Consider the following 18522-nt stretch of genomic DNA (forward strand, 5'->3'; position numbering starts at 1 on the left):
AGCCGTAGTCTCCTGACAAGAATTTCGAAACCGCTGCCATCCCCGCCATCCTAGCTTTCCTCTTACCCTAGTTAACAGACCCTCATCCTAGGAGGGTGCCTGCAGCGGGTGCTAAGAACATGGTCTGCCCCACGATATTCTGCTGGGCGCTCTGGCTTGAGCTTCGCCTATTCAAGCCAGTGGCTAATCCGGAGATGAACTGTTTCAGAATTATCAGAAAGAATTGCATTATTAAGTTAGGAATAGAGCAAAATTGAGGCCGTGAGTTTCGGTGTTTGGTCAGTTGCAGATAGCAAAAACGAATAGAAGAACAGAACTGCTTCAAGTTAGCTTTGCTCAGCCAATCGCTAATCCGGTGCAGAATAGGAAGAATTGCATTATCAAAGTTAGGAATGATGACGGAACCGGGTTGCAAGGTGATAAGGCTGTGAGTTTCAAGTTGTAGTGCTACCACGGTCCGGTTCAACAAAATAGTTGAACCCAGAATTGGACCATCGCGAACGGTCCAGAACGGTCAGGCTCGGTTTTTGGGTGTTCAAACCCGGATAGGCGTAAAGCAAGTTGGTCACCGGGGTAGCACAGATATCCGGTGCACATGCACTGGTAGGACAACAGTGAGCGAAGAAACAAACTTCTACACAGTTGCTATCGAGCTGCTGCAAAAATGCCATTGCTACAGATATAATACTCACATGGATTGGTGTGCTGAGTGTTCACCAAAAATTTTAGGCGCGCTGACACGCGTCACGTCGTTATCAAATACCATCATAGGTGTGTGGAGTTACAGGCCGGAAGTACAGAGTACGGAAATGGTGGCAACTGCCCCGGCCATTTGCGCGGAGGCTGGTTAGGAATGTTGTTGACCGACCAGTGATAAGGAGTTATAAGACGAGCTGGTCAAGGGTACCTGTATGAGGGGATGGAATCGTTATGGACTTGGAGGAGTTGGGCAGCAAAACGAGTCGACGTTTAGGTGGCGAGGGATGTCGCTCCGACAAAGTGCTTGGAAGTTCGAAAAGGTTAGTAACATCGTCATGGAAGGCGAAGATTGCCGCTGGGCCCGGGTTGTTCCGTCAAGTTGTTTTGATTGAGTCTCCAATAAGTATTAAGCATACGTACAGGTGGACCGTCGTCAAAAATCAAAACGGTTCGAGGTTCGGGACGGTTGGAGATACGTCCGGACCGACATAGGACCATTCGGCCAATATTAATATTTGTAGACCGTCTCTTGGTCCGGTTATGGCTAACACCTGGACTGTAGACCGGATCACACAAGAACCGAACAAGAACGAATAGAAGAACAGTAACAGTGCTTCAAGTCAGCTTTGCTTAGTAGCCATCCGCTAATCCGGAAGTGAACGTTTGAGCTGTTGCAGAATAGGAAGAATTGCATTATCAAAGTGATGATGTGAGAGCAGGGTTGCAGGGTAATAAGGCTGTGAGTTTCGGTGTTGATCTGCCGTAGCGGACAACGCAAACGAACGGGAGAATTGAACTGTTTCAAGTTAGCTTTCAATGCTCAGAGGGGAATTCAGTCGATGTAGTACTTACATACTTGAAGAAGGTCAAATCGGTTACCCTACTAATCAGCAAATGCAACTTGGTTTGAAAGTGTTATGCTCCATGAGCATATGCCTTTTAGTTATCTCAGATCTGAGACTCCAAATGCATAATCTTTGGACACTCGACTACCAACCAAGCCACTTGATTAAAATGGTTTATGGTAAATTCTGATTCATTACAAGAACTTTCCATGATCCTGGCTCAGTGTAGCATCAGTAGGTTCAAGTCGTCATACCAAAACTTCCTGTTTAGTTGTATCGGCCGGAAGTATTTTCACTGGACATTTCCATTTACGTCATATTTTCTTCTTCTAGCACCGACCTATCGTATGCGATGGTAGATACAGGTCGTGGTCTGTGAGGTTGGAGTCCGAAGGATCCGAACCAGGAACGACGAGAGGATCGATTGCAAGCCCAGGGAGATGAGCGAGCGACGTTTTGACGTCGGCTCGTGCTCGTCCAAGGCTATTGAAATCAATGTTCCCTTCGTGATACGCGTATTCATTTCGTCTCTACGCCAACACGTATAAAGCTATCACTCGGAGCAGATCCGTACCAGCATTTTGGTTCCTCTTCGAAATTGAGATGTGAGCTTACCGTTATCTTTCCTATTCTTACGATTTGCCAACAGTCAGTAGTCATATCCAAGTTGTTTTCTATCAGGCACATAACTCGTACACTGGCAACAAGCTCCTTCTAGAAACTCATAACCATATTTCTAGTAGCATTCCGTGTCCCCCGCTCGACAATTATTCAGCGGCATCAACATCAATCGTCGATTTGAACCCGCAACATAGTGATAGCACGTAAAACGCCGTGACTCTCCCGCGGTCCCAGACGCCAGACCGAAACAACACCTGTATGTAAGATCTCTGCTTCAGATTGTGAATCTGCAGAGGTTTGCTAATGCTAGGCACAGACTCGCAACAGCTAAGCTAACCACTTCGGTCTTGGACTGCCACTAGGCATTCAAATAGCCGAACCTCGGAATATACGCTCCAATCGTGCCCCGTTTTCCATTTTTACCTGCGAACACCTATCTGATCCTAATGTCATTTGCCTCGAATTACACCACTCTCATCTTCGACATTGGTGACGTTTTGTTCTCTTGGTCCCCCCAGACCAAAACCTCCATATCCCAAAACGTTTTACGTAAAATTCTATCATCTCTCACATGGAATGACTACGAGAGGGGGAGGATGTCCCAGGCTGAGTGTTATGCTAGGGTTGGTGGCGAATTCTCTGTAGACCCCACAGAGGTTGCTCGTGCATTTCAAGATGCTCGCGACTCTCTGCAGTCCAACGAAGAGCTCATATCGGTTATTCGACACCTCAAAGCACGCTCGGACGGAACGTTACATGTCTTCGCCATGTCAAATATTTCTGCGCCTGACTATGAAGTTCTTCGTACCAAGCCTGCTGATTGGTCGTTGTTTGACGGCATATTCACCTCCGCCGATGTGGGCGAGCGGAAACCTAACCTTGGCTTCTACAAGGCAGTAATTTCGAGTACAGGGGCCGACCCCTCCCGCACCATCTTCGTGGACGATAAAATGGTAAACGTCCTCTCCGCGCGTTCGCTTGGAATGCGTGGTATCATTTTCGACGATACCCGTGAAGTCATCCGTATGCTTTATAATCTACTTGGAGATCCTGTCGAAAGGGGCAGACAATACTTGACTATGAATGCGAAGAAGCTCATATCCGTAACTGACAACGGCATTCTTTTACGGGAGAACTTCGCTCAGCTCCTGATACTAGAAGCAACTGATAACCGGTAAGAAGATTACTTTTCTTTCCCCGCACTCATTGAACAGCATGTCAGGAGTCTCATCAACTTGACTGATACACATCGGACGTGGAATTTCTTTCAGGGTATGTACCAATGTTCGCCACCATTGCTTAGCAGTTGATTTGGTATCAGGAAAACCATTGCTCACTACCGAAGAGTTTCCCTTTGACCTGGATACCACTTCCCTTGGGCTGACCGTAATGGGTAGCCCTGAGGACGTAGCACACTCCGTCATGGATGACATGCTTGACTATATTGATGACGATGGGATCATTCAGGTACGTGCGTTCAGTTATTCTTTCCCATGCGTTAGCTGACCTCTCAGTAATCACAGACATACTTTGATCACCGCCGACCTCGCGTTGATCCGGTCGTGTGCGTCAACGCGCTCACACTGTTCTATTATTATGGACGTGGCCATCAGCTCGATCGCACCCTTCACTGGGTACGCGAGGTGCTCCTGCATAGAGCTTATCTCGACGGTACACGATATTACGCAACACCGGAGTGCTTCCTTTATTTCCTTGGCAGGCTGCTTGAAATCAGCAGCGACGTCTACTTGGCGGTCTATATAAAGCCACTACTGATCGAACGTGTTCGGGAGCGCATAGGCGCTGATGGTGACGCTCTGGCGCTCTCCATGCGCCTCCGGCTTTGCGCGCACCTTGGATTGCACAACGATGTTGATCTTCGTACTTTACTTCCTCTGCAATGTGAAGATGGAGGCTGGGAAATTGGGTGGATCTATAAATACGGGTCCTCCGGTATCAAAATCGGAAACCGCGGTCTCACCACGTCCCTGGCTGTGAAAGCCATTATAGAGATGCAGAAACGCTTCCCTAGTCCCTCTTCGTCCCCTTCTACAGTACCCGCAATTCCCCTCGTCAAGCAGGCTTATACCACTGCACAACCTCCTGAGCGCTTTTTGCAGTCCAAGAGCGACTCTTCAACCAATCCCAGCTCTATAGCGACGAGCCCATCGGCCACTACTGGGCAACACCTGTAAATCGTTCCGTTGGTTCTAAGATGGTCGAAGAAATGACGAAAAATGTGTATGAAGCACATATCCTATGCCCTGGTTTGTGGCCTCTGCTTTTTCTCACTGTCGAATACCTTTCTCTAAAGGCACTTTGCTGTATCTTTCTGTCACGTTTGTTGTCCTTAGAACTGAATCCTACGCACTTACTGTAGTTATATGTCATCGTACAAAGTCTAGACCCCCCGCAACATCATGTTGTAACCATTTCATGCTGTACATCAAGATCCTCATATCAGAGATGTCGTGTGACAGAATTCCACTTGGTGACATCGACTCAAACAAGCAGTGTAGCACGCGAAACTTCGGTTACACTTGACCCTTCACACGAAGACAGGACTTCCCAGTGCTGAGCGACCCGACCACCCTTTCTTTTATCTGAGATCAGGGGTAGGAGGTTCACTGACGGTCTTTGTAGAACACCACAGAATATTCCACAACAGCTCATCTTTGAGCTCTCGTAGACGTATACCTTAAAGCGTCATTCAATTGATATTCGAATAAATCAACATCGACAAAAATGCATGCCTGGCGACGCGCTCGCGCTCAACCTGGACATAGATTCTATGCTGACCCATTTAGAGCAACCTGCCCTCCAAGACACCGCTTGTACACTTCGTTATCAGTCTCTTCCACATAGTGATATCCCAAATTGCCCAAAAACTCGTCAAATGCCGCGTAATCTTCTTGCGGAACTTGGATGGCCGTTAGGACTCTGCCGAGGTCTGTGACAAATTCATGAGCAAACAAAAGACGACAAAGAAGATATTGCATGAACCTGCGCCGTGATTGCGGTAGTGGAACATTGATATATTCCAGCCTAATCCAGGATAAATACCCTGAAGGAACTTGCGCAGGGCGCCTGGTCGTTCAGGAAATTCTGAAGTAAGATTCTGGTAAGCACAGCGTGAAGTGGAAATACCAATGATGCCTACCAAATCGAAACACTCTTTCGTTTGGGATCGCTGTGGATCCACGTATCATGTATCGTGCGTGAGATTTGGCGACTTCGTCATCGCTAACATCATGTGCAGTCATCCCTTGTTTTTTTATTTCTTCAAGCACCTTCTCCACTTCTTTTTTTCGAAATGAGGTATCTAGCTTGAATGAGAGGAATAGATGTGCGGTGTTCGGATCATTGTAGCGGTATATGAATTCTGTTGTTGCCCGCGGGTGGATGATGGAGTGCAATGCGAAGAAGCTGTATAGGCACGAGAAGAGAAGTTAAGTAATGAATAACAAATGCAAGGGACAGGAAGGGATGACTCAGAAAGAACGAAGAACTTGCCTTCCGGGCCTCTCTGGTATCTCCACGCTCAGAAGTGCTTCGCGTCCCTCGCCCAATTCTGCACGCTCTGCAACGAAACGCAACCTATCAAAGTTCATGTTGGCTCCACTGACAACTGCAACGAATTTTCGGTTTGCGCCGACAAGATTTTGATTTATGATGTGTCGCTTTAAGCCTGCCAGACTTAAGGCTCCGGAGGGCTCTGTGACGGATCTAGTTTCTATGTTCATGAGCAAGGTAAATATTCTACGAGGAATGGAATATCCCTTACCTTCGAAAATATCTTTGATAGCAGCGCATATTTCATCGTTGTCAACTAGGACTACGTCATCCAAGAGTTTCTGACATATCCTGAATGGCTCCTCTCCAACGATTCTTACTGCTGTACCGTCTGCAAAGGGGCCAACCTCAGCTAAAGTCACTCTCGCCCCTCTCTTCAGACTCTGTGCCATAGCATCTCCATCAAAGGTCTCAACACCATACACTTTTGTGTTTGGGTTGGCTATGCGTTTAACATACTCGCAAATTCCAGAGACAAGACCGCCGCCGCCAACTGCACCGAAGATGGCATCGAGATTGTCAGAGTCTGGCATTTGTTTTAATATTTCCATGCCGACCGTACCCTGACCTGCGATTACGAGCGGGTCGTCGTATGGTGGGACAAATACCAGTCCATGGTTGGCAGCTAATCTTGCACATTCTGCCTTTGCTTCGTCGAAGTCAACACCATGGAGTACGACCTTCGCCCCGAGTCTTTCGACATTGCGAACTTTGATGGATGGAGTACCCTTTGGCATCACGATGGTACAGGGTATCCCGAGACGTTCGCCAGAGAAAGCTACTCCTTGTGCATGATTGCCTGAAAACGTCAAATCAGCGATTCATACGGGGATATCATTGCTAAAGCGTCACAAGTATGCACACTAACCAGCACTGCACGTTACAACACCTTTCCACCTTTCTTCTTCAGATAGTCCTGCCATGAAGTTATAGGCACCTCGAATCTTGAAGCTGAAAACCTCTTGTAGATCTTCTCGTTTCAGCCATATTTGATTGCCTAGCTTAGCACTGAGGTTTGGAGCGTAGACCAGGGGTGTTTCTTTCAAGATCTCATATACTTTGGAAGTAAGAATGAGACGAAGGTAATCAGGTTCTTTCGAAGATAGCAAGTGATGTTCAGATAAGCGCGGATAGATGAGAGGCTGAGGTGCGTTGGAAGAGTACTCTAGAGTTGTTGTGATAGCTGGTGCCATAGTTATGAGAATATGAAGACATATCTACGCGAACTTGAAACAAAAACCTGTTATGTAACCGATGAAAATGACTCGGTGCCTGCCGGAACAGGAAAGCGCGTAAACCGTAGTATCAATTGACTAGTCCAGGACGGAACATGTGTGGATTCATATACTATATGGGTTTCATGCTATCAGCCAGACGGCAACACAAGAACCATATAGGCATTTTCCTGTTACAAAAACGCGAAAACGACACGTGCGTCATACACTCGTGGAGAGATCACGTGCGCGAGATATCATGACGGCGGGGTATATGAGGAACACTGGCAAAGACACTAACAACCCGACCTGCACAGTCATTCAGTTTGAGGATTATCTGGTTGTTAGAAAGATAGAATGTAAGAACGTACCAAGTGCCGTCTTATAAGCACCCAATCCCAACTGAACGACCACCGTACCTGACAAAGACCTGATTGGTTTTTGACCAGATTTTTTGCATTCTTTCCATGAGCTGCTGCACCGGAAAACTCGGTGAAGTAAGATAGAAGAAGGAATAAAGAATTGAAGTGAGGAAAAGAGTTGAACGATTGTGCAGAGAAGAGTCGGAAGATAACAAGTCTGCTGCCAGCCCTAAATAAATGTAAAGTCAAACTATACTCAGATCCACCACAAGCTTGCCAAACAAATTCTTCCCCTCTCCCTGCTCACCACCAGTTTATGGCCCAGTCCTCAACAATGGGTCCTCCTCTTTCACCACGAGAAACACGACGTTCTGGAAGACGTTCTGCTCCATCTGCTTCAGCTAGTACTTCTAAATCTCCAGATTCCCCGGCCTCTGAGTCCCTCCCCCGAACAAAGGAGCCTATCACACGTCCTGCCATACTTTCCAACAGCAACAACAACCGCACAAAGCGTTTAAAACAAGAGGATCCCGAAGAGCCTGTCCCTACCAAGAACGCTCATACCAATGGCGCCAACTCCAGCCATGGGAACTCAAACGGGCGCGCAAAGCGCAAGGCCAACGGCAAGGAGAAAAACTCGACATCTACTGACCAGTTGATCGAATCAGCTTCCACTAAACTCAGTAACTCTAATACCGGAAGCGCCGCAGACCCTCAAGACGATGACCCAGAGGAACAGGGTATCACGCGTTGCATATGTGGCCAGAATGGTATGTTATCTTCGACTATGTATCGATTACTCTCTTACCTTTTCAATAGAGGAAGATGCTGATGCGGGAGAGTTCATGGTTCAGTGTGAAACCTGCAATGTCTGGCAGCATGGCCTATGCATGGGGTACCAGCATGAAGCGGATCTCCAGGACGAATACCACTGTGAACAATGCAAACCTGAGCGTCACCTGGACCTTCTGAAGTAAGCTGTTTTTGGTTCTGTGTTCCCTATCTCGTTCTGACTAGTTCCATTTCCACAGGAGATTAGCCAAAAAACCTCGCCAATCATCTGCCAACTCACACCACACTGCTTCGCGTCTGTCACGATCACACTCTCCGACACAACTTTTGAAACCACCCAAACGAAGGAACACGATGAACAGCCGCGACGCGGCGTTTGACGAGAGCTTAAAAGAGATCATTGAAGCGACGGCAGCTGAAGCTGCAGCCGCGACAGAACCACATCCCGCTCAAACAAATGGGAGCGTCAATGGCCACGCTGAAAGCCACGAAGATCAAGATTTGAACAATCGCAAAAAGCGCAAGCGTACAGAGGACGACGTGTCAGTATTCTTGCTATATTCATGTGTTTTTGTTTGTCTGACGTCATGACAGTGTTCCCAAGAAACGTACACGATCAGCCTCAACTGCCTCTGATCATCAGCCAGAAGTAGTTACAACCGTGCCAGAGGAGATACCAGCCCCTCCAGCTAAAAAGGCAGGTAGCGGCGCGAAGTCCGGCAACCGCAATCGAAGAGGCGGTGGATCACGGAAGACAGCAGTTGTTAATCAAGATGCAGTCGCTGCCGCTGAAGGCGAAGAAGGTATGTCAGTAGCAATTCAATGACAAGGATAAAACTCACGTGACTTAATGAAATTCAAGTTGCCGGTCCCAGTAAGCGACCTACGGCAAGCCTCCGGAACAAAACAAACCCCACACCCAAAAGACCACCTCCATCTTCTCACGCTGGGAGCGTGCCAAGTGACCCTACCAGGCGCGCCGGTGGAGTCACAGTTGTCAGCTCAGAGAACTCTCGTGCATACCGCAATTCCCATGCTTATGCTGTCTCGCAACAACCAATGTTTACGTCATGGAACTTACCAGACTATCTTGCTCACCTGGAACCAATGCTGCCGACAGATACGCCCCGTCCACTTGAAGTCCGCGGTTCGGGCATTGGGCCCAGAGAGTCGGTCGACCGGACCATGGAGAGGGGTGTGAAGGTCAAATGGCCCAGTAAACGAATGAGTGTGGGGGATATGAACAAGCGCGTGCGCGCATTGGTAGAGTGGGTGGGAAGGGAGCAAGCTGGGGCGCTTGACCGTGGGCGTCGGAGAGATGCGCTGGAGAAAGCGCTGAGGGCGGTGAAAACACAGAATTCCACAAACCCCTCGCCTCACGATGATCGTGAAGTCGGTGGAGGAGACACCATGGGCTCACCTATGGTTTTGGACAGTAACGCCACCATCTCTGTCGACGGGTCCTCAGATACCAGTTATGGGAATGCGTCAGCGCCATCGACGATGAAGATGATGGAGGAGTTGATGGAGGAACTGATAAGTTTCCAGGAGCGGTTTGGTCCGGGCGTGAAGACGAGGGAGCGAGAACGAAGAATGGTGTCATGATGATCATAGACTTGGTATTAATCTTCGATGTACCCCTTCCATCACGCATCATTACTTCCTGACCACTTCACTAGCATATCTTTGTATTATTGTGATACGGCACCAACTCTTGCATCTAGTGTCGCGCGAGTTCTCTGACACGCCGTACCCTGAGGAAACCGTGTGTTGACATCCCGCATTGAGGTTACTATACTTATACGTACCCAGGAACTTGACGTGATATATACAATAAAAATTAACGATACCTAGAGGAACAGGAACACATACAAAATCATACATACTGAGCTCGGCACTTGTAGAGAACTTCATGACGTCTTATGGAAATATCAATACAAAGTGCAACAAAGAAAAAAAGCACATCAAGCTATCGATCAGCTTAGCCCAGCTCTCGGTCCTTGCTATTTTGCGGAGGGAAGGATCCCATAAAGCATAATGCATGAGGCGGCCCATCGGTCGTGCTGAATTACAGGTTCGACGCATCCAGCCCTGGGTCTTCCTGCATGCACGTGATACCGATAAATCAAGTTACCTAATTCGGAACGGAGAAACCAGGCCACTGCTGCGTACGACGTCCGCGACCATCAAACATTAGGCGTCTATGTCATCAGCAGCGGCACATTCAACCAACGACGAGGAATTTTCACCGCGCGCTCTCGACCTTGAACAGTCGCCGACGTCCTCCGGTAATGAAGAGGACGCAGAAGATGATGAAGGCGGAGGCTACTCCACGCGAATGGAGGAATTGCTCAGCGACGGTGACGATGAGAATGGTGATGCAGAAGCGGAGGAAGATGGTGGTGGATTCGTCTACGATGGTGTAGACGCTGATCAGGTCACAGGCGACAACTATCGAGATCAGCTGCGAGACGTTCTCGGGCCTGAGGATTCATATGATCATGATGAATCTGAAGAACAGGAGGTGGAGCAGGCGCTTTTGCAGGAAAATAGCAGTGCTTCTAATGAACTGCCTCGTGATGTGCCGGTAAGCTGTGGGCACGCCTCACAGCCTAGACATGTACTCATGCATGTGCAGCGTGTTGATATTCAGTTGGACGTCACCGCTCCAACATCTGCTTCCTTAGTCATGTCTTCTCTCCCACATAGCAGAGTAGGGTCTCCTGCGCCGAACGGGCCCTTTTTACAATTCCCCAAGCCATTCCTACACCCAAACGTCTCCCGACTCCGCTCCCCTGCTCCCAGCACTGAATCTCCCCATGCCCAGGCTATAAATAGTTTCTCACCGTCCCCATCTCAAATTTCAGAGATTTCGCGGACTTCGTCTCCTTCAACGGGCAATAATGGACTTTTGATAGGCCAGGAGAGAGAAGTATTTCGGTGGTCGTCGCTCCGGAGCGCAGGGTCTCATCTCTACAACCAGAAACCTGCAAAGGCATCAAGTGTTCTTGGGGATATAATTGCAGGAGCTCCCATGGTCCTGGCTGCCAATGGGTCTATCTGCGTTGGGACAGATAAGGGCCGCATATTCGTTTTCGATTTCAAGCAATCATTGAAGTGTATATGCGGTAGTGACTCGTCAGGTAATTTCAAATCTGTTGAATCGACATTGGATATCTGATTAATCTCGTTCAGGATCAATTTTTGGGCCCGTCTCCGCGGTTGCGCTATCAAACGACCATACATTTGTCGCATCTGGGCATACCACGGGCTACATCCAACTTTTCAACTTAAAAAACCCTGAGATTGCAGCTCGTACCGTGACACCTGTTACTCTTGCCGCTATCACGTCTGGCAGACAGGAAGGACATCTTTCAGGCTCCCGTATCATCAGCATATCATTCGTGGCTGGCCGTCATACAGCTGTGGTCTCCGCTGATGAGCACGGTCTATCTTTTTATCACAGCCTTGGCAAAGTCCTATTTGTGGATGCATCAGACACGATACGCATTTTCGGGAACTATCATGGAGAGGACGCTCCCGAAGCTAGTATCTCTGGTCATCCCGCAGACCCACTTTCCCAACAGAACGCACTCAATCGCACTTCCTTTCGCCGCAGAAGACGACCACACAATACAATCCTGGCAATGAGCACTCTTCCTCTAGGACCTCTTCCACATTCCACCGATGCATATCAGATTGCTGCCTTGCTGACGCCTACAAAACTCGTTGTTGTGGGCCTGCAGCCTACTCCAAAGACATGGCTGAAAATTATGCGAGATGAGGAACAATTGTCATCCCCCGCTTATCGAAGGAGAGGATGTCTTGCGTGGTTCCCTAGCGTTGAAGATATTTCCACAGAGAAATTGGACAAAACAATGGGCAAGAAGAATGTCAAGGACGGGAAACGATCACAACGCACGCCAACTCATCCTGTTCTCTCGTACTCGTGGGGGGGTCACGTATATCTATTACGTGTACATGAACAGAAGATCAAACAGGCTGTGTTAAATAGCCGCACAGGGAAAACGAACGAAGTGGAAGTTGGCACGCTGGTGTTCGAGGAGGCGGGAAAGTGGATGATGGATGATGCCGTCCTTGCCATCCAATGGCTTAATGTCAATGTAAGTTCGTTCCAATGTAATGCATCAGTTCTCATGCCCCTTTTCGACAGCAAATGGCCATATTTACTGCGAGTACCTTGAGTATCTATGACGTGCATGGCATGAAAATAGTTGAAGCCGTCCGATTCGACTCTTCTTCTCTGGTATCGCCTTCGCTAGGTTCTACAGGAAATGGCTCGGTATCATACTCGGATTCTGTCAGAGACATCGCCCATAGTATTCGGACCTACAAAGGAAAGCTCTTCCTTCTGGTGAGGGCTTCGCATTCCTTCCATATAGAAGCCAAGAAAGAACTGACACCCTTCTCAGGGTCGACAGGAACTACTTGTTGGTACCTTGCTTAGCTGGGCTGACAGGATCCTGTCCTTCGTGGAACAGGGTGATTTTCTCAGTGCCATCGATCTGACCCGGACATACTATACAGGCGAAGCTCCTGGCAACCGTAATGGTCTTCCTGAAGATCCGGAAGAACGTCAAATCGTAATCGCCGATAAAATCCATGACCTGATGGTGGCGTCCTCCCGTTATGCATTTTCTGAAGACCGCATGACAGATGGTACACACGCGTCACTTGATGGACGGGGCGTCGATCGCACCTCGCTCTTTGAAGATCTGGTAGCAACATGTGCCCGTGCTTGTATTGCTTTGGATGACTTTGACTTCTTGTTCGAAGAATTGTTCCAGCAGTACGAAAACGCCGGCATCTACCGGATGTTCCTCCATCAACTTGAACCTTTCGTGTTGAATGGCAGCATCCCTTCAGTTCCTCCTCGAATCACACAACGACTAGTGGCGCTACATGAGGAGGACGGACGTCCGGATCTCGCAGAACGAATTATCTGGCACATCGAGCCATCTTGCTTGGACATCAACCAAGCCATTAATCTCTGCCGAACCCACCAGCTATGGGATGCGTTAGTTTATGTGTACACTCGTGCACTGCGAGATTATGTCTCTCCCATCATCGAATCCCTTGCCCTTATCCGTAGCCTACAACAGAACCCAGCGCCTACGGACACCATCATTAAGAATGCTTATAAGATCTATTCTTACTTGGCAACCGTGCTGTGTGGGAAAATCTATCCAAGCCAGGAGCCTATGGAGCCAGATGAGGCTTCATTTGCTAAAAGAGATGTGTACTCGTTCATTTTTTGCGGACATTCCACTGTCTGGCCCGCTGAAGGAGGAAATCTGGTTTTGACATCCCAAGACGAGAGCGGTATGGAACCAACATATCCTATGCTCGACTCTTACTCCGCTTCGATGCTGAATCGTTCCTGGATTGCTTGGACATGGCTTTTGAGGACTCATATCTACACGACTTCCCAGACATGAGTCGGCTGATGATAGTGAGGATTCTACTGGATATTATGTCCAGTGAAGATCTCTCACCATCTGATGCCACGTTTATGAATATCTTCATTGCACGGAACGTCCCAAAGTATCCCCACCACATTGAAGTCGCACCCAGTATCCTTCATAACATTCTTATTGCACTTGCTACCCAGCCTGAAGTGGAAACGCGAGAGGACCGTCAGCTCGCGGCAGAGTATCTCCTGTCCGTTTACACCCCTCATGATGGAGACCGAATTCTGCAGCTCTTTGAAGATGCCGGGTTTTATCGCATCTTACGTAGTCGGTACCGCCACGAGCTTCGCTGGGGTCCCCTCCTCACCGCGTTCCTTCATGATCCAGAACTCCGCCCTTCAGAAATATTCAGCGGCTTGGAAGAAGCCATTGCCAGTTCGGCAAGAGATAACAAAAAGCAGGTCCCTGGCGATGTCATTAATACTCTCGCCATTTCACTGGATCAACTCTTACAAGCCGACGTTCTTGCAACTGCGTCTCTTCTAGACAAGCATGCCCCTCAGCTTCACGAGACCGCACTTCAGAGACCCCCCTTGTCGGATGATCGCGACCAATTTGTCTACCTCAATCACCTGATCCCTGACAGTGAATATGACCAGTATTCTACCACTCCCAGTTTTTCGACTCGTATCAATAGCCGGCTTCGCCACCATTTCGTCAGCTTGCAGTGTCGCTTTTCTCCTTCTGGTGTCATTTCCGTCCTTAAACGTTTACAAGACGACATTGATTGGCCGACGGCTTTGGGTATATGCGAGGAAGCAGGAGCGTATGATGCTGTCATATGGGCCTTGAATTACACTGGACAACCACGGGAAGCCCTCTCAAAAGCCGACACATTTGAGAAGCAACTCACGCTAGATCTTGCGCGCACACTAGCCTCGCCAGCTCCTAATTCTACGGAGTCGGTCAAAAAATACCTGAATGACCTGCAAGCTATTGGACGACGCGGTATATCAGTATGCATGGAACATTCCAGTTCGTCTTCTCCTGCAGAAGTTCCTCTCGAGGATATTTGGTACCAGCTTCTGGCTAGCCAGATTCATACTGTACAAACCCTCTCGGCCTGCTGCTCCACTGGCAAAGGTAGCGATGCAGGGCTTGAGAGTGAAGTATTGTCGACTTTGCGGGCTATCGTCCAAGAGACATTTGCGTCTTTGGTTTCTGTAAGCTCGACTCAGGCAGTATCGTTTCCTCGACTGTTCAAGCGTTTGGTGGATCCTGCCATTCACTCCGGCACGACAGGCATCCTCTATGCGGAGTTCCGTACGATTCTGACTGGCATGCTGGAGTCGTACCGAACCGATGGAGACATGTTAATCATCTCGAAACATCTCATTGACCGGGATGTGTTCGATTCCGTAGAACTATACGCAAAAGAGAAAATGCGTGGCTGGGCCCCATCTTGCGGTGTATGTTCGTTATGTGGTCGGACTTTACTTCCTTCTCAGGCAGATGTCGAGGGCGTTCAGATTAGACTTTCACGGACAGGGACTATACACCATCTCAGATGCTCAGATTTGGATTTCTAATCGCATGTTTTGTACCTAATTCATAATCTTGTTGCTACGATCGAATAGTAACCGAAAACATTGCACCTAGCGAAGGGTATAAATTATGGGCAAATATCAGAGATCGCCGTCAACCAATTCAGCTCGAACCATCTGATCCAGAACTATGAAACTGTTCATAGACTGCATGTCGACCCCTAGGGCTACTCCTTCTGTCTTGAATGCCTCGACGTCTAGTATCATCTGCGTACGAATGCGTTCTTCGTCTTTTCCGTCATCTTTTCCAGCAGTAGCAGATCCGAAGAGAGATAATGTCGACTTTTTCCCCTTCTTCAGCCGTCGTAGAGATTCTTCGGTCTTCTTCATCGCAGTCAAGTACTGTATGTACCTTTGATGCCAAGTCAAAATCATGTGAATCGCACCGGAAGAACATACGAACCGTTGGCAAACACTTTCGACTACATCAGTTGAGACATCCCTTAACAATTCCTCCTTGAGTCGTTCCCCAGGACCACCACCAGTGCCGATTCCAAAGAAGATCCTTACCGGGCGGAGGATGGTAGGTGCAAAGTAACTTGGTTCGGAGGGTAGTCGTTTGTTGGACATTGCTCTAAACTGCGAAGGAATTGATCGAACTGGCAACAAGGCATCGCAGCACCGCCTGGATAATATGGCTGTGGCCTGGCTGCACAATGATGTAGAAAGGGCACTGAGCTGCTCCAGTTGAGTTTTCAGAGCGACTGTAGATGTTGAGTTGAGCAGTGTGAAGACGGGAGGTATTTAGGCTGACCTTCTAGCACCTCCTCTGTTGTATCATCTTCTATCGACATGTCGGGAAGCATCATGCTAATCTCTTCTCTCCACAATTGCAAGACTTGACTCGTCATCGCCCGAATATCAACGAGAGCCGTTGCAAACTGCCTTAGTAAGATCTCGTCAGCAGCCGTGCTTTCAGTAGTCACTTCTGGCGTGAGCCCAGGAGTTGAAGATCTTGGAGAGTTGACAATTGCTGAGGTCTATAAAAAGGTCAACGAATGCTCTGGTATGCATCAAAACACATGCCTTCTCATTCATAATGTTGGCAGCAGGTTTTACTGGAGACCCTCCTGCAGGTGGCAGTGAGCTTTCCAACCATTCCCGATATCGACTGAGGAGCTAGAAACGTGTTCACCTCAACGCCTGAAAACCAATACAGGAGAAGTACCTGAAGAGTAAATTTCCAGAAGCGATGCGCAAGGTCCGGAATGTACACTTCCGCACTCCAGCACGAAGCAATTGCAATGAAAACATCGGCAGCCTGTGCCGTTACAAACACATTGCGCCCTTGAGACCAGTTAGCTAGGGACATCCACTGAAAACAAATTGATGGTAATTAACCTGGAGTAAAGTTTGGTGCTTCAGGATCCAAGATTCTCGACGACAACGTTTCTTCCAGCTTAGGAATGACTTCTTTCCACCGCAGCTGGAAATATACATCGAGCTGCCAACGTCGCTGAAATGCAGTGAAAATTGGATGAGAACGCATGTTTTGCACAGAATGCGTGGAAGGAGCCAAAAACTCGAGAGAACGGATGAAGGCCTGCGTTGTAGAGTGGTGCTATAACCAAGCGTCGACATCCAATGAATCGCAAAACAAATTCATAGAACCTTACCTTGCGGAACTCGTTTGGGTTTCCGGGCGCAAATACAACAGTACCAAGTTCGTCCATTATTGCCCTACCAATTTCTGCCCACACTACATTGGTCATAATCTCGAAGCCATCCGCAGAAACTTGTTGTGCGTCTCCGAGGTTGTAGTTTCCCAATGATATACCTGATTGCGACTTAGTTGAACCCGCCTTAAGGGAAACTCGTTCGGTAATTTCCATGATACGTCCAAAATCTCGTTCAATAAAGCGAAGGATCTGATTGTACAATCTTGCAAGAGCATCATTGGATTCGTCAAGCAAGTGCACCGGTCCAGAAACATGTGAAGCTTCAAAAGGATTTTGTTTGGTGGCGAATGCAGTGAATGGGGTATATGGGGTACGGGGAAACAGCGCGCTCCCGCGTGATTCTGTGCGGGTAAAGAGCGCGGCAGGAAGCGGAGTGTGGGGTAAAACTGGTGAGAGTGATACGGCTAGTGCATCAGGAAAGATAGTCTGGATGGAAATATGAGCAACGTCTTTCTGAAGAAGTAATACGTATCCCATACTTTCTTGATAAAAAGCCTGCATTACGTCTCTCCGCATGATCTCTTCAGCAATCCTCCAAAGGTGTAGTGAATCGTAAATCCTTAGGCATTCAGTCAAATCGACATATAGTTTGGCTCGTTCGAGGTCTAGAACTTTTCCTGTTTTGATGTCTGTTAGGGAGGTCAGGATCGCAGAGAAAATATGGTCTAGATCCGATGTGAGAGTTGATTGTATGCGGTCAATACGCTAACCCAAATCAAAAAAGACTTCTATCAGAATCGCACTATGAAAGAAAGTGGCAACAAACCCATCGTATTTCATCCACAAATGCACAATTTTCTTCTTTTGCCTTCTCGATGTGATACAGGAGTTGAGTGTACTCAGCAGTGACTCTGGAAAGGTGCTTGGCGCGGTTGCCTTGGTTCCTAGGACTCTATTAGATCGTTTACAACAGCAAAAGAAATATGAATACTTGGCATCGATGGGTTGTCCTGCAGAGGCCGGCAGATGGAATTGATAATTGCCGTTGTGACTTTCGAGTGACGACGTAGTAACTTGGGAGATGAGAAGAAGACTTTCAAGTCTGGTCACAGACTCTGATATCTTGAGCAAGAGATGTAAGAGTGCCTGAAGACCACCAACGCTTTAGTTAGAATTTGGACCCCATAGATCGAATATGAACCTTCTCTTCGCGTAATTTGGTGCGGGCATCGAGCGTCTCTTGAATGCTATCTTGCGTAGCCTGGAGGCCAGCTCGCGATTCCTTGCATGGCGAATCAGCGGGACGATATCACACGTAGAGTAATGGTGATGCTCACTGTGATACGTTTCCGCAAGTCGTCGAGCGGGAGCTTGAGCTTCTCCAATCTCGAGCCTTCGCCTCTTAGGTCTGTACTCAGACTAATGAATGCCTCGTAGTCGTCATTGATGAGTAGCACCAACTCCTCCTTCAACGAAGTAAGGTAGTCTCTAAGCTCTGAGCGCAAGTCTTGTGGAGATGTGTGTGATCGAGAGAGTAAAAACTCTTCGACGTTGAACACTTCTGCAGTTAGATGAGGGTTGTCATGCGATAGTGGGACATAAATCGGCAGCTCCGTCGAGGCAGTAGTTCGGGGAGTATAGGTAGACCCTGCGAGCTCACGCGCAACGAGTTCTTCCGCTAACCGTTCCAACTCATAAGGGTCGGGAGATTTGGCAGCGGCTTGGGAGACGCGCGAAGACATGTGTGGTATCGGTCAGCGC

The 18522-nt window shown here is 48.3% G+C and overlaps 5 protein-coding genes across 5 annotated transcripts; 3 read left to right on the top strand and 2 right to left on the bottom strand.

The window, feature by feature from the left end:
- Positions 1–2311: 2311 nt before the first annotated feature.
- F5891DRAFT_303334 (HAD-like domain-containing protein) lies at positions 2312–4705 on the top strand. Its single transcript, XM_041371278.1, has 5 exons — positions 2312–2425; positions 2482–3339; positions 3388–3437; positions 3487–3632; positions 3689–4705. The coding sequence occupies exons 2-5, from the start codon at positions 2612–2614 to the stop codon at positions 4358–4360; spliced, it is 1596 nt and encodes a 531-aa protein (XP_041226241.1). The 5' UTR covers positions 2312–2425; positions 2482–2611; the 3' UTR covers positions 4361–4705.
- Positions 4706–4851: 146 nt separating this feature from the next.
- On the bottom strand, positions 4852–7062 carry F5891DRAFT_303350 (tryptophan synthase beta subunit-like PLP-dependent enzyme). Its single transcript, XM_041371279.1, has 6 exons — positions 6607–7062; positions 5950–6537; positions 5679–5898; positions 5326–5591; positions 5169–5270; positions 4852–5115 (listed from the first exon to the last, which is right to left on the bottom strand). Exons 1-6 carry the CDS (start codon positions 6929–6931, stop codon positions 4955–4957), a joined length of 1662 nt encoding a protein of 553 aa, XP_041226242.1. The 5' UTR covers positions 6932–7062; the 3' UTR covers positions 4852–4954.
- Positions 7063–7561: 499 nt separating this feature from the next.
- Positions 7562–9737, top strand: F5891DRAFT_303392 (uncharacterized protein). The gene is made up of 5 exons (XM_041371280.1): positions 7562–8084; positions 8134–8287; positions 8346–8648; positions 8701–8909; positions 8969–9737. Exons 1-5 carry the CDS (start codon positions 7631–7633, stop codon positions 9709–9711), a joined length of 1863 nt encoding a protein of 620 aa, XP_041226243.1. The 5' UTR covers positions 7562–7630; the 3' UTR covers positions 9712–9737.
- Positions 9738–10444: 707 nt separating this feature from the next.
- Positions 10445–15127, top strand: F5891DRAFT_1128517 (Golgi CORVET complex core vacuolar protein 8-domain-containing protein; the record flags this gene model as incomplete). Its single annotated transcript, XM_041364285.1, has 7 exons — positions 10445–10693; positions 10760–11249; positions 11302–12230; positions 12281–12481; positions 12540–13424; positions 13448–15007; positions 15047–15127. The coding sequence occupies 7 exons, from the start codon at positions 10445–10447 to the stop codon at positions 15125–15127; spliced, it is 4395 nt and encodes a 1464-aa protein (XP_041226244.1).
- A 96-nt stretch (positions 15128–15223) lies between these two features.
- On the bottom strand, positions 15224–18503 carry F5891DRAFT_951762 (oligomeric golgi complex component, COG2-domain-containing protein; the record flags this gene model as incomplete). Its single annotated transcript, XM_041375066.1, has 12 exons — positions 15224–15494; positions 15546–15846; positions 15897–16115; positions 16165–16261; positions 16311–16429; positions 16484–16703; positions 16759–17247; positions 17290–17526; positions 17588–17711; positions 17753–17907; positions 17963–18043; positions 18099–18503. 12 exons carry the CDS (start codon positions 18501–18503, stop codon positions 15224–15226), a joined length of 2718 nt encoding a protein of 905 aa, XP_041226245.1.
- Positions 18504–18522: the final 19 nt, after the last annotated feature.

This window comes from Suillus fuscotomentosus (assembly GCF_016647785.1).
Source record: "Suillus fuscotomentosus strain FC203 chromosome Unknown F5891scaffold_26, whole genome shotgun sequence".
NCBI lineage: Eukaryota > Fungi > Basidiomycota > Agaricomycetes > Boletales > Suillaceae > Suillus > Suillus fuscotomentosus.